This window comes from Nerophis lumbriciformis, linkage group LG10 (genome assembly GCF_033978685.3).
Source record: "Nerophis lumbriciformis linkage group LG10, RoL_Nlum_v2.1, whole genome shotgun sequence".
NCBI classification, from domain to species: domain Eukaryota; kingdom Metazoa; phylum Chordata; class Actinopteri; order Syngnathiformes; family Syngnathidae; genus Nerophis; species Nerophis lumbriciformis.
The window spans coordinates 31,967,808-31,987,696 of NC_084557.2; the positions used below are offsets into that span (position 1 = coordinate 31,967,808).

The 19,889-nt window shown below is 39.7% G+C and overlaps 1 protein-coding gene across 2 annotated transcripts in view; it reads left to right on the forward strand.

Annotated features, from left to right (window-relative positions):
- The first annotated feature begins 6,079 nt into the window (after positions 1-6,079).
- hipk3a (homeodomain interacting protein kinase 3a) overlaps positions 6,080-19,889 on the forward strand; it is a 58,401-nt gene continuing 44,591 nt past the window's right edge. For both annotated transcript variants that reach the window (XM_061969809.2, XM_061969810.2), the window contains exon 1: positions 6,080-6,663. In XM_061969809.2, coding sequence (XP_061825793.2) covers positions 6,639-6,663 — 25 coding nt within the window. In that variant the 5' untranslated portion in view covers positions 6,080-6,638. The remainder of the gene's footprint in view (positions 6,664-19,889) is intronic.

Here is a 19,889-nt window from a genome sequence, read left to right on the forward strand (position 1 = left end):
ACCTATGGTCATGAGCTTTGGGTTATGACCGAAAGGACAAGATCACGGGTACAAGCGGCCGAAATGAGTTTCCTCCGCCGGGTGGCAGGGCTCTCCCTTAGAGATAGGGTGAGAAGCTATGTCATCCGGGGGGAGCTCAAAGTGAAGCCGCTGCTCCTCCACATCGAGAGGAGCCAGATGAGGTGGTTCGGGCATCTGGTCAGGATGCCACCCGATCGCCTCCCTCGGGAGGTGTTTAGGGCACGTCCGACCGGTAGGAGGCCACGGGGAAGACCCAGGACGCGTTGGGAAGACTATGTCTCCCGGCTGGCCTGGGAACGCCTCGGGATCCTCCGGGAGGAGCTGGACGAAGTGGCTGGGGAGAGGGAAGTCTGGGCTTCCCTGCTTAGGCTGCTGCCCCCGCGACCCGACCTCGGATAAGCGGAAGAAGATGGATGGATGGATGGACAGTTTGAATTTTTTGATAATGAGAAAAATATTTCAGGAAAGCACTTTTTTAAGCAACAAACTTGATTTAATAATTCATTAAAAGGGAACAAGCGGTAGAAAATGGATGGATGGATGGATAAAAAGGAAAATCTGTAGGACAATGTTTTCAACAGCAAAAAACTGACCAATTTTTTCAACAGCAAAAAACTGACCTTTTTTGAATAAAATATATAAACAATGTCAACAACACAACAAAAACACAGTTGTGAAAATAAACACAGAAGTAGTCTGAAAAATATCAACATAATCACGCCAGTATACACAAATGGTATCGCCATTTCGATTGGCTTCAATGCAAGGTTGTCAAATGTACGGCTAGCAAACAGGTTTAATCCGGCCCGCAGTCCGCAAGATGAGTTTGCCAAGCAAAAAATTAGCTGCAATTTTTCAAGAAAGAAACTGCTGTTTTAAATAAATCCACTGGATGTCGCAATAGCAATTCTGTTAGGCAAGCAAACAGTTTACAGTGAGGCCAAGCATGAGGTACACAGTAAAGCGGGGCTGTGGCTCCTCCCCCCTTGACATAAACGAAACGTAAAACCTGCCATTTTACAAAACCCAAAACCAGTGAAGTTGGCACGTTGTGTAAATCGTAAATAAAAGCAGAATACAATGATTTGCAAATTCTTTTCTACCTATATTCAATTGAATAGACTGCAAAGACAATACACTTAACGTTCGAACTGGAACACTTTGTTACTTTTTGCAAATATTAGCTCATTTGAAATTTGATGCCTGCAACATGTTTCAAAAAAGCTGGCACAAGTGGCAAAAAGGACTGAGAAAGTTGAGGAATGCTCATCAAATACATATTTGGAACATCCCACAGGTGAACAGGCTAATTGGGAACAGGTGGGTGCCATGATTGGAAATAAAAGCAGCTTCCATGAAATGCTCAGTCATTCACAAACAAGGATGGGGCGAGGGTCACCACTTTGTCAACAAATGCATGAGCAAATTGTCGAAAAGTTTAAGAACAACATTTCTCAACAAGCTATTGCAAGGAATTTAGGGATTTGACCATCCACGGTCCATAATATCATCAAAAGGTTCAGAGAATCTGGAGAAATCACTGCACATAGGCGATGACATTACGGACCTTCGATCCCTCAGGCAGTACTGCATCAAAAAGCGACATCAGTGAGTAAAGGATATCACCACATGGGCTCAGGAACACTTCAGAAACCCACTGTCAGTAACTACAGTTGGTCGCTACATCTGTAAGTGCAAGTTAAAACTGTACTATGCAAAGCGAAAGCCATTTATCAACAACACCCAGAAACGCCGCCGGCTTCGCTGGGCCCGAGCTAATCTAAGATGGACTGATGCAAAGTGGAAAATTGTTCTGTGGTCTGACGAGTTCACATTTCAAATTGTTTTTGGAAACTGTGGACGTCGTGTCCTCAGGAACAAAGAGGAAAAGAACCATCCGGACTGTTATAGGCACAAAGTTGAAAAGCCAGCATCTGTGATGGTATGGGGGTGTATTAGTGCCCAAGACATGGGTAACTTACACATCTGTGAAGGCACCATTAATGCTGAAAGGTACATACAGGTTTTGACGCAACATACGTTGCCATCCAAGCAACGTTATCATGGACGCCCCTGCTTATTTCAGCAAGACAATGCCAAGCCACGTTTTACAACAGCGTGGCTTCGTAGTAAAAGAGTGCAGGTACTAGACTGGCCTGCCTGTAGTCCAGACCTGTCTCCCATTGAAAATGTGTGGCAAATTATGAAGCCTGAAATACCAAAACGGAGACCCCCGGACTGTTGAACAACTTAAGCTGTACATCAAGCAAGAATGGGAAAGAATTCCACCTAAAAAGCTTCAAAAATTGGTCTTCTCAGTTCCCAAACGTTTACTGTGTGTTGTTACAAGGAAAGGCCATGTAACTTGTTTGCAATGTGTTGCTGCCATTAAATTCTAAATTAATGATTATTTGCAAAAAAAAAACGTTTCTCACTTCGAACATTAAATATCTTGTCTTTGCAGTCTATTCAATTAAATATGGGTTGAAAAGGATTTGCAAATCATTGTATTCTGTTTTATTTACGAATTACAGTCGTGCCAACTCCACTGGTTTTGGGTTTTGTACATCCTCTGCTACGAACATGTCGTGCTTTGGCACCCTCATGGCCCCAAAATGTCTCTGTCAAAAAAAAAAAAAGTGGACATAGAGTGTAACTCAACCTGCTTGAATTATGTACGTCAAGGGCATCTGTGTTTCCTTTAAAACAGAAAAATAATGTTTGACATAAAAATCAACAGTCCCCGTTTTTTGGTTTGATAAAAAAAATAAAAAAATGGATCGTTATGCATAAGTTGATTGGCAACACTAAATTGGCCCTAGTGTGTGGATGTGAGTGTGAATGTTGTCTGTCTATCTGTGTTGGCCCAGCGATGAGGTGGCGACTTGTCCAGGGTGTACCCCGCCTTCCGCCCGATTGTAGCTGAGATAGGCTCCAGAGCCCCCCGCGACCCCAACGGGAATAAGCGGTAGAAAATGGATGGATGGATGGATGGATCGTTATGCATTATCTGGTATCCTAATTGAATAATGTGTTTGAAAGTTGAAAATGAGAATTTAAACGAGTGGACAACTCTCTTCTCGATTCCTGTGGATTGCACATGCGCAGTGTCTCTTTTCAGGATCCTCGTCTGAGTACGGAACAACATCAGAAGATGAATGCAAAGAACGGTGTCAGCTGACACCGTCCTTCTGCTGGACGTCTAGCCGTCTCTAACAGTCGGGGAAGCGCGGTGATCATGTTGATTTATGCTGCTGACATTTATTACTGGCCATTCAGTGCCTCATCCTGAAGGTTTTGGGTTTGAAACCAACTGGGGACTCCCATCAAGTACTAGAATTGGACCTTTCACACAAACTGACAATCTGACATTTTATATACAACAGGAGCAAAAGTCAAGATTTGAGTTACATGTATATAATAAATACAAGTCAACATTCATTCAACTGCAATATTTGTCTTTCTCCATTGCCAGTGTTAGACCACAGATTTTGTAGAATGCCTGCCCAATCATTTCTACATCATTCTGAACCGTATTCCACAGAAAGCCATTCCATAGGAGCCTGTTCTATAGAACTACTCTTTAGAACTTTCTTCTATAGCACTATTCTTCAGAATTGTGTTCTATAGAACCATTCTTTAGAATCCTGTTCTATAGAACCATTCTTTAGAACCCTGTTCTATAGAACCATTCTTTAGAATCCTGTTCTATAGAACCATTCTTTAGAATCCTGTTCTATAGAACTTCAGTCCTAAAGTTCATTAGAAATTCTATACACTTTTTTAAATAGAAATTCTATAGAACATTTTTAGCAGGGAGTGCCGTCAAAACAATTTTGTCGCGGTCAAGAGTGCCCTTCTATTTCTTAAATGTCCATAGACAAGTAAAGTGACACATTTTATTGGTTCTTTGTCACATCACTCTTCTTCTGTCATGCTTGTATCGGGTCACTCACAGACAGGGATAGGGAAAACTGAAAAGAGACACTGCGCATGTGCAATGTATCATTTCTCCATGCAAATACATTGAACGGGGAATAGAGAAAATAGTTTGCCACTTGCTGTTTTAAGTTCTATTTTTGATTTTCAAACACATTAATACATTTGGATAATGGATAACTATCCATTTTTTATTTTTTTTATCGAACCAAAAACTGGGGAAAATGTATTTTTATGTAAAATAATTGTTTTATTCCAAATGAAAAACGGATGGCCGCGACGGACCAGGTCCGTGTACCTTCCATTCATTCTATTTTCAATTCTTAAATGCCATTTGTTGTTTTTATTTCTGAAACATAAGTTGAACAACTATTTAATGACACTTTTTTAAAACAACAATAGGACTCCTGCTGAACAAAGATGTTACCGTTGCTTAAAACATGCTTAAACGCAAAGGAAAAGCTAAAATACTGCTTCCGGTTCAATTTGTCATCACACATTAACCACGCATTTTTGTATTTTGGATGAACGTGTATTCGATTTTTGTGTTTATCTGTAAAAATTAAAAATCCATTAAAGGAAAACACGCAACCCAATTTTATGGCAATATTTTAATGAAAATCAACCCTTTTTTGTTTGTTTTCAAATCTGCCATATATAATACAAATCGAAAAACGGCCCTAATTTTTTTTTTTTTTTTAGTTTTTATGATCTATACAGCCATATTAAAAAATTGTCAAGGTTAAGTCTGTACTATCACGACAATCACCTCAGCATTGCAGATTGAAACATTCAGTATACCAGGGCTGCACTGATGAGAAATTACTATCAATCATGGAAGAAAAAAATTATATTAATTAAATTTAACTTTACATAAACAAAGTCGAAAGTTCAAGGTGTAAAACCAGAAGTACATTAAATATATCTATATTAAATATATCTATATTAAATATATCTATATTAAATATATCTATATTTAATGTACTTCTGGTAAAACTTATTATTTTTACTGAATTGAAAAGTTTTCAACTTACCACCAAATCTCAGAATTCTTGCCACGTATTTGGTTTGTGACTGCTTCCTTCCTCCTTTGTTGAGTGGCCATGGAACTTGGAATTAGAATTTCTGTTAGACATTCTATAGAATGTCCAGTTCTATAGAACAATCTATAGACCTTTCAGCAGATAAAGTAATGTCTATAGAATTTCTGTTAGACATTCTATAGAATGCCCAGTTCTATAGAACAATCTATAGACCTTTCAGCAGATAAAGTAATGTCTATAGAATTTCTGTTAGACATTCTATAGAATGCCCAGTTCTATAGAACAATATATAGACCTTTCAGCAGATAAAGTAATGTCTATAGAATTTCTGTTAGACATTCTATAGAATTCCCAGTTCTATAGAACAATCTATGGACTTTTCATCAGATAATGTAATGTCTATAGAATTTCTATAGGATATTCTATAGAATTCCCAGCTCTATAGAACAGTGAAAAGACCTTCCAGCACATGAAGCTGATGTCTATAGAATTTTGAATACATATTCTATAGAATCTTCAGTTCTAAAGAAATTCCGACGAAATTCTATAGCGTTCTATATATTTCTATAGAGATTCTATAGAACATTTTTTGCAGGGATTATTTAGTATTTTGTGACTTAAAATGGCTCTGTAGATATACAGAGACAACATGTAAGTTGCCATTGCCTCCGAATTTTCAACTAACTTGAAGTGTTTTGTCAAGATAATTATTTGTGATAATAAGGGACAAGCGGTAGGAAATGGATGGATGGATGTACATTTTCAGAATGTGCTTGTTTTATTTTTGCCCAAAGTAAAACAAAAGAAAACAATCTTGAAGTTGACACCCCTGCTTTAAAGTGCTGCAGTCACGTGACGTTTGTTTGGACACAAGTGCAATTTTGAAAGGGATAACCGCATTATAAAGAAACAGCAAATTGATTAAAAATAACATTTTTAATGTCATGAAATGTTTTGCTATGATCTTCTGGCGAAATAGTTGAACAAGCTATGCGTCATTGCCTTTATGCGTCACACGCACGTTGATTAAAATATATGTATTTATATACTGCCTTAGTGGTCAACTACGGTGGCCGATTAGGGAAAAGGACTAGCATTAATTTCCAAACACAGACAAAAAACACCGTACGCTGTTTAGTAACTGAATAGTGTGTTTGTATAACCGCTTCCATCTCCTCAGCATTTACACAACAAAGTCGACAAAGAATGTGACATAGGTATGAAGTCATCATATATGTTTTTGGACAGTTGTCACCGCTTGACATTTCTGGCCACGCCCCTCCTCCCCCCTCCCCTACCTAACATTCCACACATGAGACGAAGCAACAGCTAGCAACAGCAGCTACACGTCCGTCAAGCCACAAGGCGTGCAAAAGTTTACCAACGCCGATTCTTCGCCTTCAGCACAACCAAAGACCACATTTGACAACACCGAGGACTCCCGGAAAACGAAGAATCCCGGCATGGCGCTCTTAACTGCGAGTTATCCGTGTTATTTTGGAGCTGCAAATGTGTAAAAAAAAAAAAAAAAAAAAAAAGTGAGTCGTACTCCTCGACGTGGGAACAAGATGGCAGCAGGAGCGGCAGCAGCATCAACGACGGCGGCGTGTCTCCTCGCTGCTGGCCTCTTCACTAATGTGCTCCACGGTTCTTACTGAAGGTAAGGCTACCGAGCGACCACCATTTTACGTTGTTTGTTATTTGCGGTTGTGTCGCGCCGAAATGAGTCGGACTTCGCCCGCTGGCTTGTTTGCTAACACAAGCTAGCCAACTTTGGCGTGGTCACCAACAATACTAACTATCATTAACTCCGGGTTCATTTTGGTACATTTTTAATTTCCGGAATGTATAATTGACTTGAACTAACGACACTGTAACCTGACTGTAATAATGAGGTTAATATTATGCAACACCAACCGCACACGTAACACTTAGCTACTGAATTAAAGGAATCAATTATAAACGACTAATTTCAGCTCTTGAATTCGAGCAGACTGTCACCTAATGACAAAACGAGTTTCAACAGGTGTTCGGATTGTTGTTGCCCTTCCCCCAAACGTACAAACATCCACACACCCCCCTCCTCCCATATGGTGTCTGTGTCCTAGATTGATCAAGTAACAAACTGCACGTACAGCTGGCATTCTCTGACAAGTGTTCCCCCACCCCACAAACATACGTAAAAGATTTGGATATTAATTACAAGCCTGGATCTGGTCTCCAAACAGAGGGAGTGTCATGCTAATAATGCCTCTTTAGTAGAGAAGTTAAGTTAAAGTACCAATGATTGTCACACACACACTAGGTGTGGCGAAATTATTCTCTGCATTTGACCCATCACCCCTTGGGAGCTGAGGGGAGCAGTGGGCAGCAGTGGTGGCCGCGTCCGGGAAGAAATTTTGGTGATTTAGCCCCCAATTGCAACCCTTGATGTTGAGTGCCAAGCAGGGAGGTAGTGGGTCCCATTTGTTTAGTCTTTGGTAGAGATGTCCGATGATATCGACCAATAAATGCGTTAAAATGTAATATCGGAAATTATCGGTATCGGTTTCAACCTCCTGATATTCCCGGGAGACTCCCGAATTTCAGTGCCCCTCCCGAAAATCTCCCGGGGCAACCTTTCTCTCGATTTCCACCCGGACAACTTTATTGGCGGCGTGCCTTAAAGGCAATGCCTTTAGTGTCCTCTACAACCTGTCGTCAAGTCCGCTTTTCCTCCATACAAACAGCGTGCCGGCCCAGTCACATAATATATGCAGCTTCTACACACACATGAGTGAATGCAAGGCATACTTAGATCAACAGCCATACATGTCACACTGAGGGTGGCCGTATAAACAACTTTAACACTGTTACAAATATGCGCCACACTGTGAACCCACACCAAACAAGAATGACAAACACATTTCGGAAGAACATCCGCACCGTAACACAACAGAAGAAATACCCAGAACCCCTTGCAGCACTAACTCTTCCGGGAAGCTACAATATACACCCCCCCCACCCCACACACACCTCAACCCCGCCGCCCCCCCATCTCCCGAATTCGGAGGTCTCAAGGTTGGCAAGTATGCTCGAGTATACTCTGGACCAGGGGTCGGGAACCTTTTTGGCTGAGAGAGCCATGAAAGCCAAATATTTTAAAATGTATTTCCGTGAGAGCCATATAATATTTTTTAACACTGAATACAACTAGATGCGTGCATTTTTAAGTAAGACCAACATTTTTATAGTATAATAAGTCTCTTATTCTTTTTAATAACATTGTTATTCTGAAGCTAACCAATAATAAATAAAATACTTCTTACCATTCATGTGACTTCTTGAACAGGTGCGGTAGAAAACGGATGGATGGATTAAAATGCATGAGAATGTTTTATATTTTGAACGTTATTTTTAACACTGTGATTACCAGCTAAATTATTCATTACTTATCGTGTTAAGCAATGTCAGCTAAGATTTATCTGAGAGCCAGATGCAGTCATCAAAAGAGCCACATCTGGCTCTAGAGCCATAGGTTCCCTACCCCTGCTCTGGACTGAAGCTGTGTGCCTTCATTGTTTTTGTAGCTGTTGTTTTGAGGCATGTTTAAAAAAATAAAAAATAATGCACTTTGTGAAAGTCAAAGTATAGTATGTACCATAGTTGTAGTGGGTATTAAGATTATTTCAGGGAGAGCATGTCGCAAATTCCAAGCTGCTGTTTTGAAGCATGTTAAAAAAAATAATGCACTTTGTGACTTCAATGATAAATATGGCAGTGCCATGTTGGCACTTTTTTCCATAACTGGAGTTGAAGTTGTTCTCTTATTTTGGAAAACCTTGTTTTTGATTGATTGATTGAAACTTGTATTAGTCGATTGCACAGTACAGTACATATTCCGTACAATTGACCACTAAATGGTAACACCCTTATAAGTTTTTCAACTTGTTTAAGTCGGGGTACACGTTAATCAATTCATGGTAAAGTTACATTGTTTAATGCATCCAGCGGGGCATCACAACAAAAGTAGGCATAATAATGTGTTAATTCCACGACTGTATATATCGTTATCGGTTTATATCGGAATCGGTAATTAAGAGTTGGACAATATCGGATATAGGTAAAAAAGCCATTATCGAACATCTCTAGTCTTTGGTATGACTCGGCCGAGGTTTGAACTCACAGGGCGGCTGACACTCTAACCACTAGGCCTCTTTAGTAGAGAAGCTGTGGTAGGCCATGTCCACACGAACACAGAGTGTTTTAAAAACACATATTTGGAGTTAAAACAATCTCCATCCACACAAGTGTTGTTTCAAAACTGTCTGTGTCTACACATAAACGCATACACCTGCTGTCTGGCACATTTTGTCCAATCAGAAGCCTGTAAAAAGCAGCAATATCTGACTTGGTGGCATTACACCTGTATTATGTTTATTTTGATCGACTTTAGATGTACAATGACATGTACGTTATCTTTAAAACCTGCCTGCACGTACACACAGAATCCTGGGAACATTATTAAAGAGCGAATTCACGCCTGTGCTGCTAAAACCTAACCTGACTCTCGCCAGATCCTTGTAGTTCGCTGAGCTCCACACAAGAGTCTGGGCTCGAAGGCATTGCAAACTCCTTCAAGGTAGCAAAAAATAATGAACCAGTCAGGATCGCCGGGCGGGATTTCATAGACGGGACCTAGGGGCGAAGCGACTGTTTGATTCAAACAACAATGGCGGCACGCAGCGAGTACATTGTGCTCTTAAACTGAAAAAATAACAGATGAAAACTATGCAGTGATTACAATGTAATGTAAGACGAACAAATGCAAGGCTCAACAATTCTCATTTGCGCACATGTCTGTCACTCAAATGCCGGTGACGGCAGAGAAAAAATACAACAAAATAGGGCTGGGCGATTTATCGAATATACTCGATATATCGCGGGTTTGTCTCTGCGATATAGAAAATAACTATCGTGAGTATTCGAGTATACGTTCTCACGCAATTGCTTTTAGCTGCGGGCATTACATTACAGGCTCTTCTCACTCTTTCCTGTCTCTCCTTCTCACAGCGACATAAAACAAGTGCACCTTCTTATATACGTCACATACTGTCGTGCGTGCAACGTCATACGCTTTCGCGCAGCAGACAGGTAGCGGCATGGGTAACGTTAGCTGTGGTGCGAGTGGTAATACGAGAGAGGGAAGGTGCGAATCTGGTAACAAATGAAGGAAAAAGAATCCATTCCCAAGAAAAACACCACGGGGTCCATCGTCTGGCGGTGGTTTGGCTTCAAGCGGGAAGATGTTGAACAAACAACAGTAATATGTCAAGTATGTGGCAGAAGCGTTGCTACAAAAAGTAGCAGCTCTGCTAATGTAGCATCATTTGAAAAGTCACCCGCTAGAGAATGAAAAGTGCTTGAAACTCCGCATGTCAACATCTCCGTTCGGTGCCACACCAACAAAATGCCCAAGCAACCATTTCCACATCAACACCGTATGAAACAAATAGTCAACAACGGGAGACAACGTCCGCAGTAACCTACCACATAGCGAAGGACATACACTATTTGATTTCCTATTAGGGCTGGGCGATATATCGATATACGCGATATATCGCGGGAAAATGACTATATCGTGATATTGAGTATACGTTCTCACGCAGTTGCTTTTAGCTGCGGGCATTACACTACAGGCTCTCCTCGCTCTTTCCGGTCTCTCCTTCTCACAGACAGCAAGCGCACCTTCTTAGACACGTCACATACGTATACGCCCTCCTTGAGCAGAGAGGTAGCAGCATGGCTAACGTTAGCTGTGATGCTAGCGTAGCCGTGTGAGTGGTAATACAAGAGAAAGAAGGTGTGAATCTGGTAACAAATGGAGGAATAATTAATTCCCAAGAAAAACAGCAGGGGGTCCATCGTCTGGCGGTGGTTTGGCTTCAAGTGGGAATATGTCGAACAGACAACCGTAATTTGTCAAGTGTGGGGCAAAAGCGTTGCTATAAAAAGTAGCATTACTGCTGTAACAAACAGTTCAGGGTGTCCCAAGTTACCGGAGTATGTTGGGTAAGGAGGAGGAGTTTTGTCTCTCCAGAGTTGCCGTAGGGCTGTGATGTAGGGTGTGTGTGTGGTTGTGGAAGGAGGTGTGTGATGTTGACATTAAAGAAGCGGTGGCTACCGAACCTGCTCTAATGTCTCCGGTTTATTATTTTATTAGATAAGTACACTGTATAGGCGAACCCAGGACACTTGGCTACACTGCTAATATAGCATCATTTGAAAAGTCACCCGCTAGACAATGAAGAGTGCTCACTCCGCACGTCAATATCTCCGTTTGGTGCCACACGTCCCCACCATCAAAATGCAGAGGCAAACATTTCCAGATCAACACCGTATGGAAAAAAATAGTGATTTTTTTAGTTGTGATTTCCTTCTCTGCATGAAAGTTTAAAAGAAGCATATATTCATGCAGTATGAAGAAGAATGTTTTAATGTAGACACATAGAATCATCATACTGGTGTGATTATATGCATCAAGTGTTCATTCAAGGCTAAGGCAAAAATATCGAGATATATATCGTGTATCGCGATATGGCCTTAAAATATCGCGATATCAAAAAAGGCCATATCGCCCAGCCCTATTTCCTATTATGCAGCAAATTTTTATTTGACAGTTATTGAAATATTTTGTGTGACATCATGCACAAAAGTGCACTGTATTTGTTTTAAAATATTGTAGTGGCATTCTGTACAAAAAGTGCACTTTAATTTAGTGTTGTTTTGATATGTCATCTTAGTGACATCATGCACAAAAGTGCACTAATAGCTTGTTTCAAATGGTCTCTGACAATCTTGCACTTTCTGTTTTGAAATGACATGAATGTTTGTGCCACTGCTTAATAATTGTTTAATAAATACAGTTTTGGTAAATTGACTTAGTTGTGATTTCCCTCTCGGCATGACAGTTTAAAATGAGCATATATTAATGCAGTATGGACAAGAATGTTTTAATGTAGACACATAGAATCATCATACTGGTGTGATTATATGCATCAAGTGTTAATTCAAGGCTAAGGCAAAATATCGAGATATATATTGTGTATCTTGACATGGCCTAAACATATCGAGATATTAATAAAGGGCTCATCGCCCAGCTCTACAACAACATACACCACCCTCTTGCAGTTATTTATCACACCATTTAAAACCTCAACGTTGATTCGATGTCAATTAATCCTGCAGCCCGAGTTTGAATGCACTAGTTCTAAGTTGATGTGCGCAGGGGTGTACAGTGCGACAAATTTACTCGCAAATGCGACTAAAAATACACTGTGCGACTTGAAAAAAAACGAAACAGTTACACATGTGCTAGTAGGGATTTCAACCCTTTCATCTCATTTTGCTCCGAAAAGAAATCAATCCAAATTTGATCAAACTTAGGTAAAATGTTTGCCCACATGTATAACATGTTTGAAATACACTCATAACAGGCATTACCAAATTGATGTAGAAGTGATCACTCAGTGCGCGCTGAAAGCTGTGTGTGACGTTGTGTCCCTTCGTCCTGCGCCATGCACAGAAGTGAGCCCCGCTCCTCCAAGTTCACACACTCCGACTGACTCAGCCTTCCCAACACGGAAGAAAGCTCTTAGTTGGAGAAATTGGTCAGTAAAAAACGTTTTTTTCACCACCTTTTAAAACTTGACACAAACTGCACTGCTAAGTCACTTTTAAGGTCAGAGGGGACATTTATCAACAAATCAATGATAGAAGTGACAAACTAGCCTTTCAAATAATAACCCGTTTGTTGACAGGAACGTACAGCCATGAAAGCACATGCAATCTATTTATTAAGCAGGGGTAACACAAACCAGTGAAAGATTCAAAAGAGCTGCCTTCAGAGCCGACAAACTACCGCTGCTAGCCTGCTCTGCTAACAAAACAGCTCACACTCGTCACACGGCAACAGGCACCGCCTTTTAAAATGCACTAACACAGACGCACACTCTAACTTATCTCAACTGCATTTTGCCAGAAATGTGAATTTTTTTTTTTTAAGTAACTCAATAATTACTTTCCCTAGTCAGTAATTACATTTATTAAAGAGTAATTTGTTAGTAATTCAATTACTTTTTTGGTAAAGTAACAAGTAACCATAATTACTTTTTAAAAGTAATTTTTAGAACGTCGCTTGTTCCACAGCATCATGGAGCATTTGGCAGGTTGGTGTTCTTGGCTAAAATCTTTGTGTATGTGTCCTTTTGTGTTTTTGTTGGTTGAAGAATTGAGCCTATCTAAATGTTTTTTAAGAAGATTGGACATTACATTTGACTTTTCTTATATTGTTTTCAAAGCTTTTGAACATTTTTTTTTACATACTGTATTTTCCGCACTATTAGCCGCACCTAAAAACCACAAATTTTCTCAAAAGCTGACAGTGCGGCTTATAACCCGGTGCGCTTTATATATGGATTAATATTAAGATTCATTTTCATAAAGTTTAGGTCTCGCAACTACGGTAAACAGCCGCCATCTTTTTTCCCCGTAGAAGAGGAAGCGCTTCTTCTTCTATGGTAAGCAACCGCCAAGGTAAGCACCCGCCCCCATAGAAGAGGAAGCGCTTCTTCTTCTACTGTAAGCAACCACCCGCGCCCATAGAAGAGGAAGCGCTTCTTCTTCTACTGTAAGCAACCACCCGCACCCATAGAAGAAGAAGCGCGCGGATATTACGTTTCATTTCATTTGTGTGTTTACATCTGTAAAGACCACAAAATGGCTCCTATTAAGAGACACGCGTACAACGCAGAATTCAAACTCAAGGCAATAAGTCACGCAGTAGAACACGGAAATAGAGCAGCAGCAAGAGAAGTGAACATAGCAACAAGATGACCTGCGCCACTAAGACAGGGAGACAGCGCCGGACGACATACGCCAACATCTTCCAGTGGTTTGTAAATTCCTGGGCGAATATATCGGTCTCAACTGTGGTCTGAGCTTTCCAGAAGGCAGGATTCACGGAACTGCTGCACAACAACAGCAACATTGACTCTAATGACTTCGACGAGACGGAGCCGGCCATTTTGGATGCCGTATTCGCCCAACTTTTTAATTCAGACACTGAAGAAGAATTCGAGGGATTTATGGATGAGGAATAATTTCAGAAAGTGAGCTTTAAATGTTTATTTTGTGTGTTGTGTGACATTAACGTTCGAGCAACGTTGAGTTTTACTATTTTTGTGATTGCACATTACATTTTGGGGGTGAACAGAGTTGTTAGAACGCTGGTTTGTAATATATTATTAAAGTTTGACTGACCTATCTGACTGTTTTTTTGACATTCCCTTTAGCGCAGCGTAGGCGCGGCTTATAACCCGGGGCGGCTTATAGGTGAACAAAGTTTTGAAATATGCCATTCATTGAAGGTGCGGCTAATAACCCGGGGCGGCTTATAGTGCGGAAAATACGGTATATCAAAACACCTCTTTAAGTTGGGATTCTATTATACAAAACCTAGTTTTTTTACTTGTTGGTATCTGTTTGTGTATTTGGGATCCCCATTAGTCTCAAAAATGTAAAAACAAGGGATGGTGGAAATATTTAGTTATGTGACGTTAACGAATATTTCCATTGATGGGTTAGTTTATGGGCAAAATATATCGGGATATGAGTTTTGATCCATATCGCCCAGCCCTACACTCGCAGTAGCTACTGTGCTAGCACAGTTGAGGGATGCTCTGTGTTTAGCGTTGCAGTAGGCCTTATGATGGTATTGTGTTTATATGTATGAATGCACATCTGTGTGTTGTTTGAGTGTTAATAATGAAATTGTGATATTTAAGACATTTCATATTGCTACCAATTTTTTTTTTTGAGCAACCTTATTTTTTTCCATTGAGTGTCACCGGTGCTACTAGTGAAAAAGCTGAGCGTACAGCTCTGGTGCGCCTTTCAAATGTCAGGTGATTTTGGTCATTTAGGCTTGTTAAGCTGTGTGGGTTTCTCAACAAGCAAGAGGGATACGATATGCTAGTGGGCGCCAACTAATCAAATGGATAAGATCGCTTTTTACAGCGCTTTGTTGTATGTAAGGTTTTAATGTGTGTATACAGTCAAATCTGAACACGCTACAATTCTACCTGGGGTTAAAGGAACGTTGGTGTCTTATTACAACATCTTTTATTTTTAGTGTGAACCCGTAAAAGGGCACGTATGTGTCAGAAAACAATTTTCAGCTATGGTGCAACATTTGATAACTAAACAAAATTTCACTGCTAGAAAATAAATTTGACTATACAAAGGGCTCCACTGTTCTCTTTTGCCAAAAGGTAAAGGCTGGCATTGTTGCTCTCCAAGCCAGTTTCAGTCTTGTGTAACATTGCTGCGGTTTGTAACAAAACACCCTTGCATACTCTTCCAATGCTGCTGCTGGCCCCGGCTTGACAAGTGGTTTTAATTTTAGATCAGATGCAAGACTAGTGTAAAGCAAATTTAAAATTAGACCTCCAGAATTGCAACAGCAAAACCCATATGTCCAGGTTACCGATTGTTTTACTGACATCTTGAATGGTCTTTAATTATGTTAGTTTAAGGCAAAGTCCTGTTTCAGGCAAGGGGGTCACTATTTTTTTTTAATCACTCAAGTCTATTAAGGTTTAATTTGTTAGAAGTCACAGCAAGTCATGCTTCATGGTGTGCTGTTTCTCTGTATACTGCTTGCGTTGCGGTTCTACTTGGTGTGAAATTGATATCCACTAGATTACAACAGGGTTCCCTCTTCTCCTATTACAGTACACTAGTTCCCCTTTCACATAAGTGTGGCATGTTGGTTCTCGTATATAGTGCAGTGGCCGTCTTTAGGAAAAATCTAAGAAAACATATTTTTTTAAGTTTTCAGTTCTTATGGACTAATTTCAGGAAATATCTGTGTCCATAGGAAAACACTTAAACAATGTAGTACATGAACCAGCCTGTGTGCAGCCCTGTAATTCTTACCACAGAAGAAGAGAAGTGTATTTTATGTACAAACCCCCAAGCAGACAAGTGTCAGCTAGGGCTGGGCGATTATATGATCGTGATCGTTGATCGCGATTAATTTGAGTTCAATTAGGGTGATCAGCTGTTTGCAAATTTCCTCGATCAAACATGCCAAAAACATTATGTTACAAGTTACCGCTGTAGAGAAGCAACGATGCTTGGTATAATCCTGCGCGGAACAATCCACCTTTATTGACCGTGATCCTTTGTGTGTCTGTGAATGTGTGTACGTTTGCGTGTTAGTGTCAAAATGTGTGTGCGCGCGACCATCCGGTTCCACCGTTGCGAAAGTCCGTCTCGTCACGACGTAAATAATGTTCATAGGCGTTGTGCCTCTTCCCCTTACATAGCTGGAAGTGCAGCCCAGAAGAACAAAATAAAGAAATATGACTAACACTAGCATAGAAGTTGAAACATTTAAAAGGAGCAGCGACTTTAGTGACACACTTTACTTACAACATCTGCTTCACGGCACCAATAATGATGCCCTGAATGTGGACTTGCAGGCACTCAGAACGTCTGTGACTGTATTGTTCCGGACTGGGAGAATCAACAATAATTTAATCAGACAAGGCATTTTTATATCTAAATATTTTTATTCAGACGTTTTGTTTGTGTATGCACATATTTCACTCTTCTGATATAAAATGTACTAAAAAAACTGCAGACAGACACTTTGTTCTTTTTGTTTGTTTGTGGGTAGTAGGGTTGTCCCGATACCAATACTTAAGTACCGGTACCAAAATGTATTCCAATACTTTTCTAAATAAAGGGTACCACAAAAAATGTCATTATTGGCTTTATTTTAACAAAAAAATCTTACGGTACATTAAACATGTTTTTTATTGCAATCGAAGAACAATTTTGGCCTTATATAAAATCGTGAACATACTAGACAACTTAACTTGTCTTTTAGTAGTAAGTAAGCAAACAAAGGCTCCTAATTTGTCTGCTGACGTATGCAGTAACATACTGAGTCATTTCTCATTCTATTATTTTGTCAAAATTATTAAGGACAAGTGGTAGAAAATGAATTATTAATCTACTTGTTCATTTACTGTTAATATCTGCTTACTTTCTCTTTTAACATGTTCTATCTACACTTCTGTTAAAATGTAATAATCACTTATTCTTTTGTTGTTTGGATACTTTACATTAGTTTTGGATGATACCACAAATGTAGGTATCGATCTGACACCAAGTTGTTACAGGATCATACATTGGTCATATTCAAAGTCCTCTTGTGTCCAGGGACATATTTACTGAGTTTATAAACATATGAATTTAAAAAAAAAAAGGAAAAATGATTTTGTGGCATTAAAAAGTATCGATGTAATCATAGTACTATCGACTAGATACGCTCTTGTACTTGATATCATTACGGTGAATGTCAGGTGTAGATCCACCCATGGCATTGGTTTACATTCAGGAACAGCGTCATTAGCGGTGACGTCAATGAGCTACAGTGTGTAGTGAAGCATGTTTAGCTATTCCTCGCCCCTTGAAGTTAAAGTACCAATGATTGTCACACACACACACTAGGTGTGGCAAAATTATTCTCTGCATTTGACCCATCACCCTTGATCACCCCCTGGGAGGTGAGGGGAGCAGTGGGCAGCAGCGGTGGCTGTGCCCGGGAATCATTTTTGGTGATTTAACCCCCAATTCCAACCCTTGATGCTTAGTGCCAAGCATGGAGGTAATGGGTCCCATTTTTATAGTCTTTGGTATGACCTACCGATCTCAGGACGGACACTCTAACCACTAGGCCACTGAGTAGGTATGATACTTGTAAGAAACTTACTTTATTTGTCGCCATGGAGGCGAGGATTAGTGATTTAGAAGTAGCTAAAACACTGCCGACTGCGGATGGATGTTAGCTGCTGGCTAGCTAGCCATGTCTTAAAGCACCTCTTCCTGAGTGTGTTTTAGTGTTATAACTTCACCTTTATCTTTAGTTTTTAGGCCAAAATGCGTCCGTTCTCCCTTTTCTGTCCACACACCGTGTCTGCTTGTAAATACTCCATGATTGTGCGCTGCCGTACATGCTCCTCTGCTCGTAAAACCAGCGATGTCATGATGTGATGACGCGCCGTCATGCTCGTAAAAAAAAAAAGGAAAAATAATGGGGAACCGGTATTTTTCAAACGGAGTATAGTACCGTTTTTGAGTTATTAGTACCGCGATTCTATGTTAGTACCGGTATACCGTACAACCCTAGTGGATAGAAAAACATTTTGTTCCTGAAATCATCATTAAACTTGTTTTGCCTTGTTACAAATTATTTTACAGTATTTCAAATTCGAACTGCACTTAAATGTATTTTCATTAAATATAAGATAGATAATTTGTGTTTTAATAACTCTACAATATGAGTCACCACTGGTGAGAAGCACTGATAAGTAATTAAAGAATACAAATAATTTACCATTTGAAAGTGTTTAGTAAACGTTAACTTGAAATAAAAGTTTAATAGTATTCACTACATCACTGATACATTGTTTACTGCAGAATATTTGTGATGACAAGCAAAAAAAAAAAAAAACTTTGAGGGGAAAAAAAAGTTGTTCCATTTACCCCCACGAAAACTACAAAAATAGAAGCCAAACCGTGGCTCTAAAACCAGGTACAGACTGTAGCGTGGGTTACCTGTATTATTGCACCTCTGGTAAACACTGTTATATATTTGAACAAAATGACAGTTGTCAGCTGTTAGCATATATTGCCTCGATCAAAGTGGAAGTGTCTGTTACAAGATACTGCATTAGTTAACAGTAGGATGAGCAATTACAGCCTCAAGTATATTTGATTACGATGCCACAAGCTTAGCACATCGATCTTTGGGCAGTTTCGTCCATTCCTCTTTGCAGCACCTCTCAAGCTCCATCAGGTTGGATGGGAAGCGTTGGTTTTTGTCCAAGATGTCTGTGTACATTGCTGCATTCATTTTAAGACTTGAGGCTATAATAGCTGCCAAAGGGTCATCAACAAAGTATTGAGCAAAGGCTGATATTTGGGACCACCGTAAGTCCCGAAAATTTGAAGTCAACCCATGGAGGAATTGTGGAGATATCTTGCCTTCTGAAGGGTCACCTGACCACTGACCCTTCTGAAGAAGACTGCAGATGACAGTCGAAACATGTCAGGTAAAGATTCCATCTAAATATACCGAACATATTGTCTGATTACAAGAAAATTTGAAAGAGTACATGAATAAGAAGACATAATGAACCTTTTTGAGCAGCTTGCCTTAAAAACAAGCTTTTTAGAATTTGCCCCGATATAACATTTTCCAACATGTGATGTCAGCTAGGGATTTTAACAATTCAGATTCCACTTTCGTTTCTGCTTAACTGTTCAGTTTTTTATCAATTCTCCTATCAATTCTCATTTGGATAAAAGGATAGCAAAAGAGTTGATTACCATTACCTTGTTTAGAAAAAAAACTAGAGTATACAAACACCACAATGAGGTTTTAAAAGACCCACAGCCTTGATGGGTTGCCAGAATTTTATTTATTTTTTTAAACATTTTATTGAATAAATCTTTGTGACCAACATACAGTATGTTAAAATAGTAAGGGTTTAACGGTACACAAAAATTTCGGTTCGGTACGTACCTCGGTTTAGAGGTCACGGTTCGGTTCATTTTCGGTACAGTAAGAAAACAACAAAATATAAATTTTCTGGTTATTTACCAAAATTTGTAAACAATGGCTTTATCCTTTTGACATTGCTTTAAAATAGCTCTGTGTGTGATGGATGTTGTTTCCCTTTTGTTTTTGTTATCTTCTCTTCTTTATTTATTTGTAAAACTGTATATAGAGACACAAAATATGTCAAATAAACACTACTAAGTAACTACATT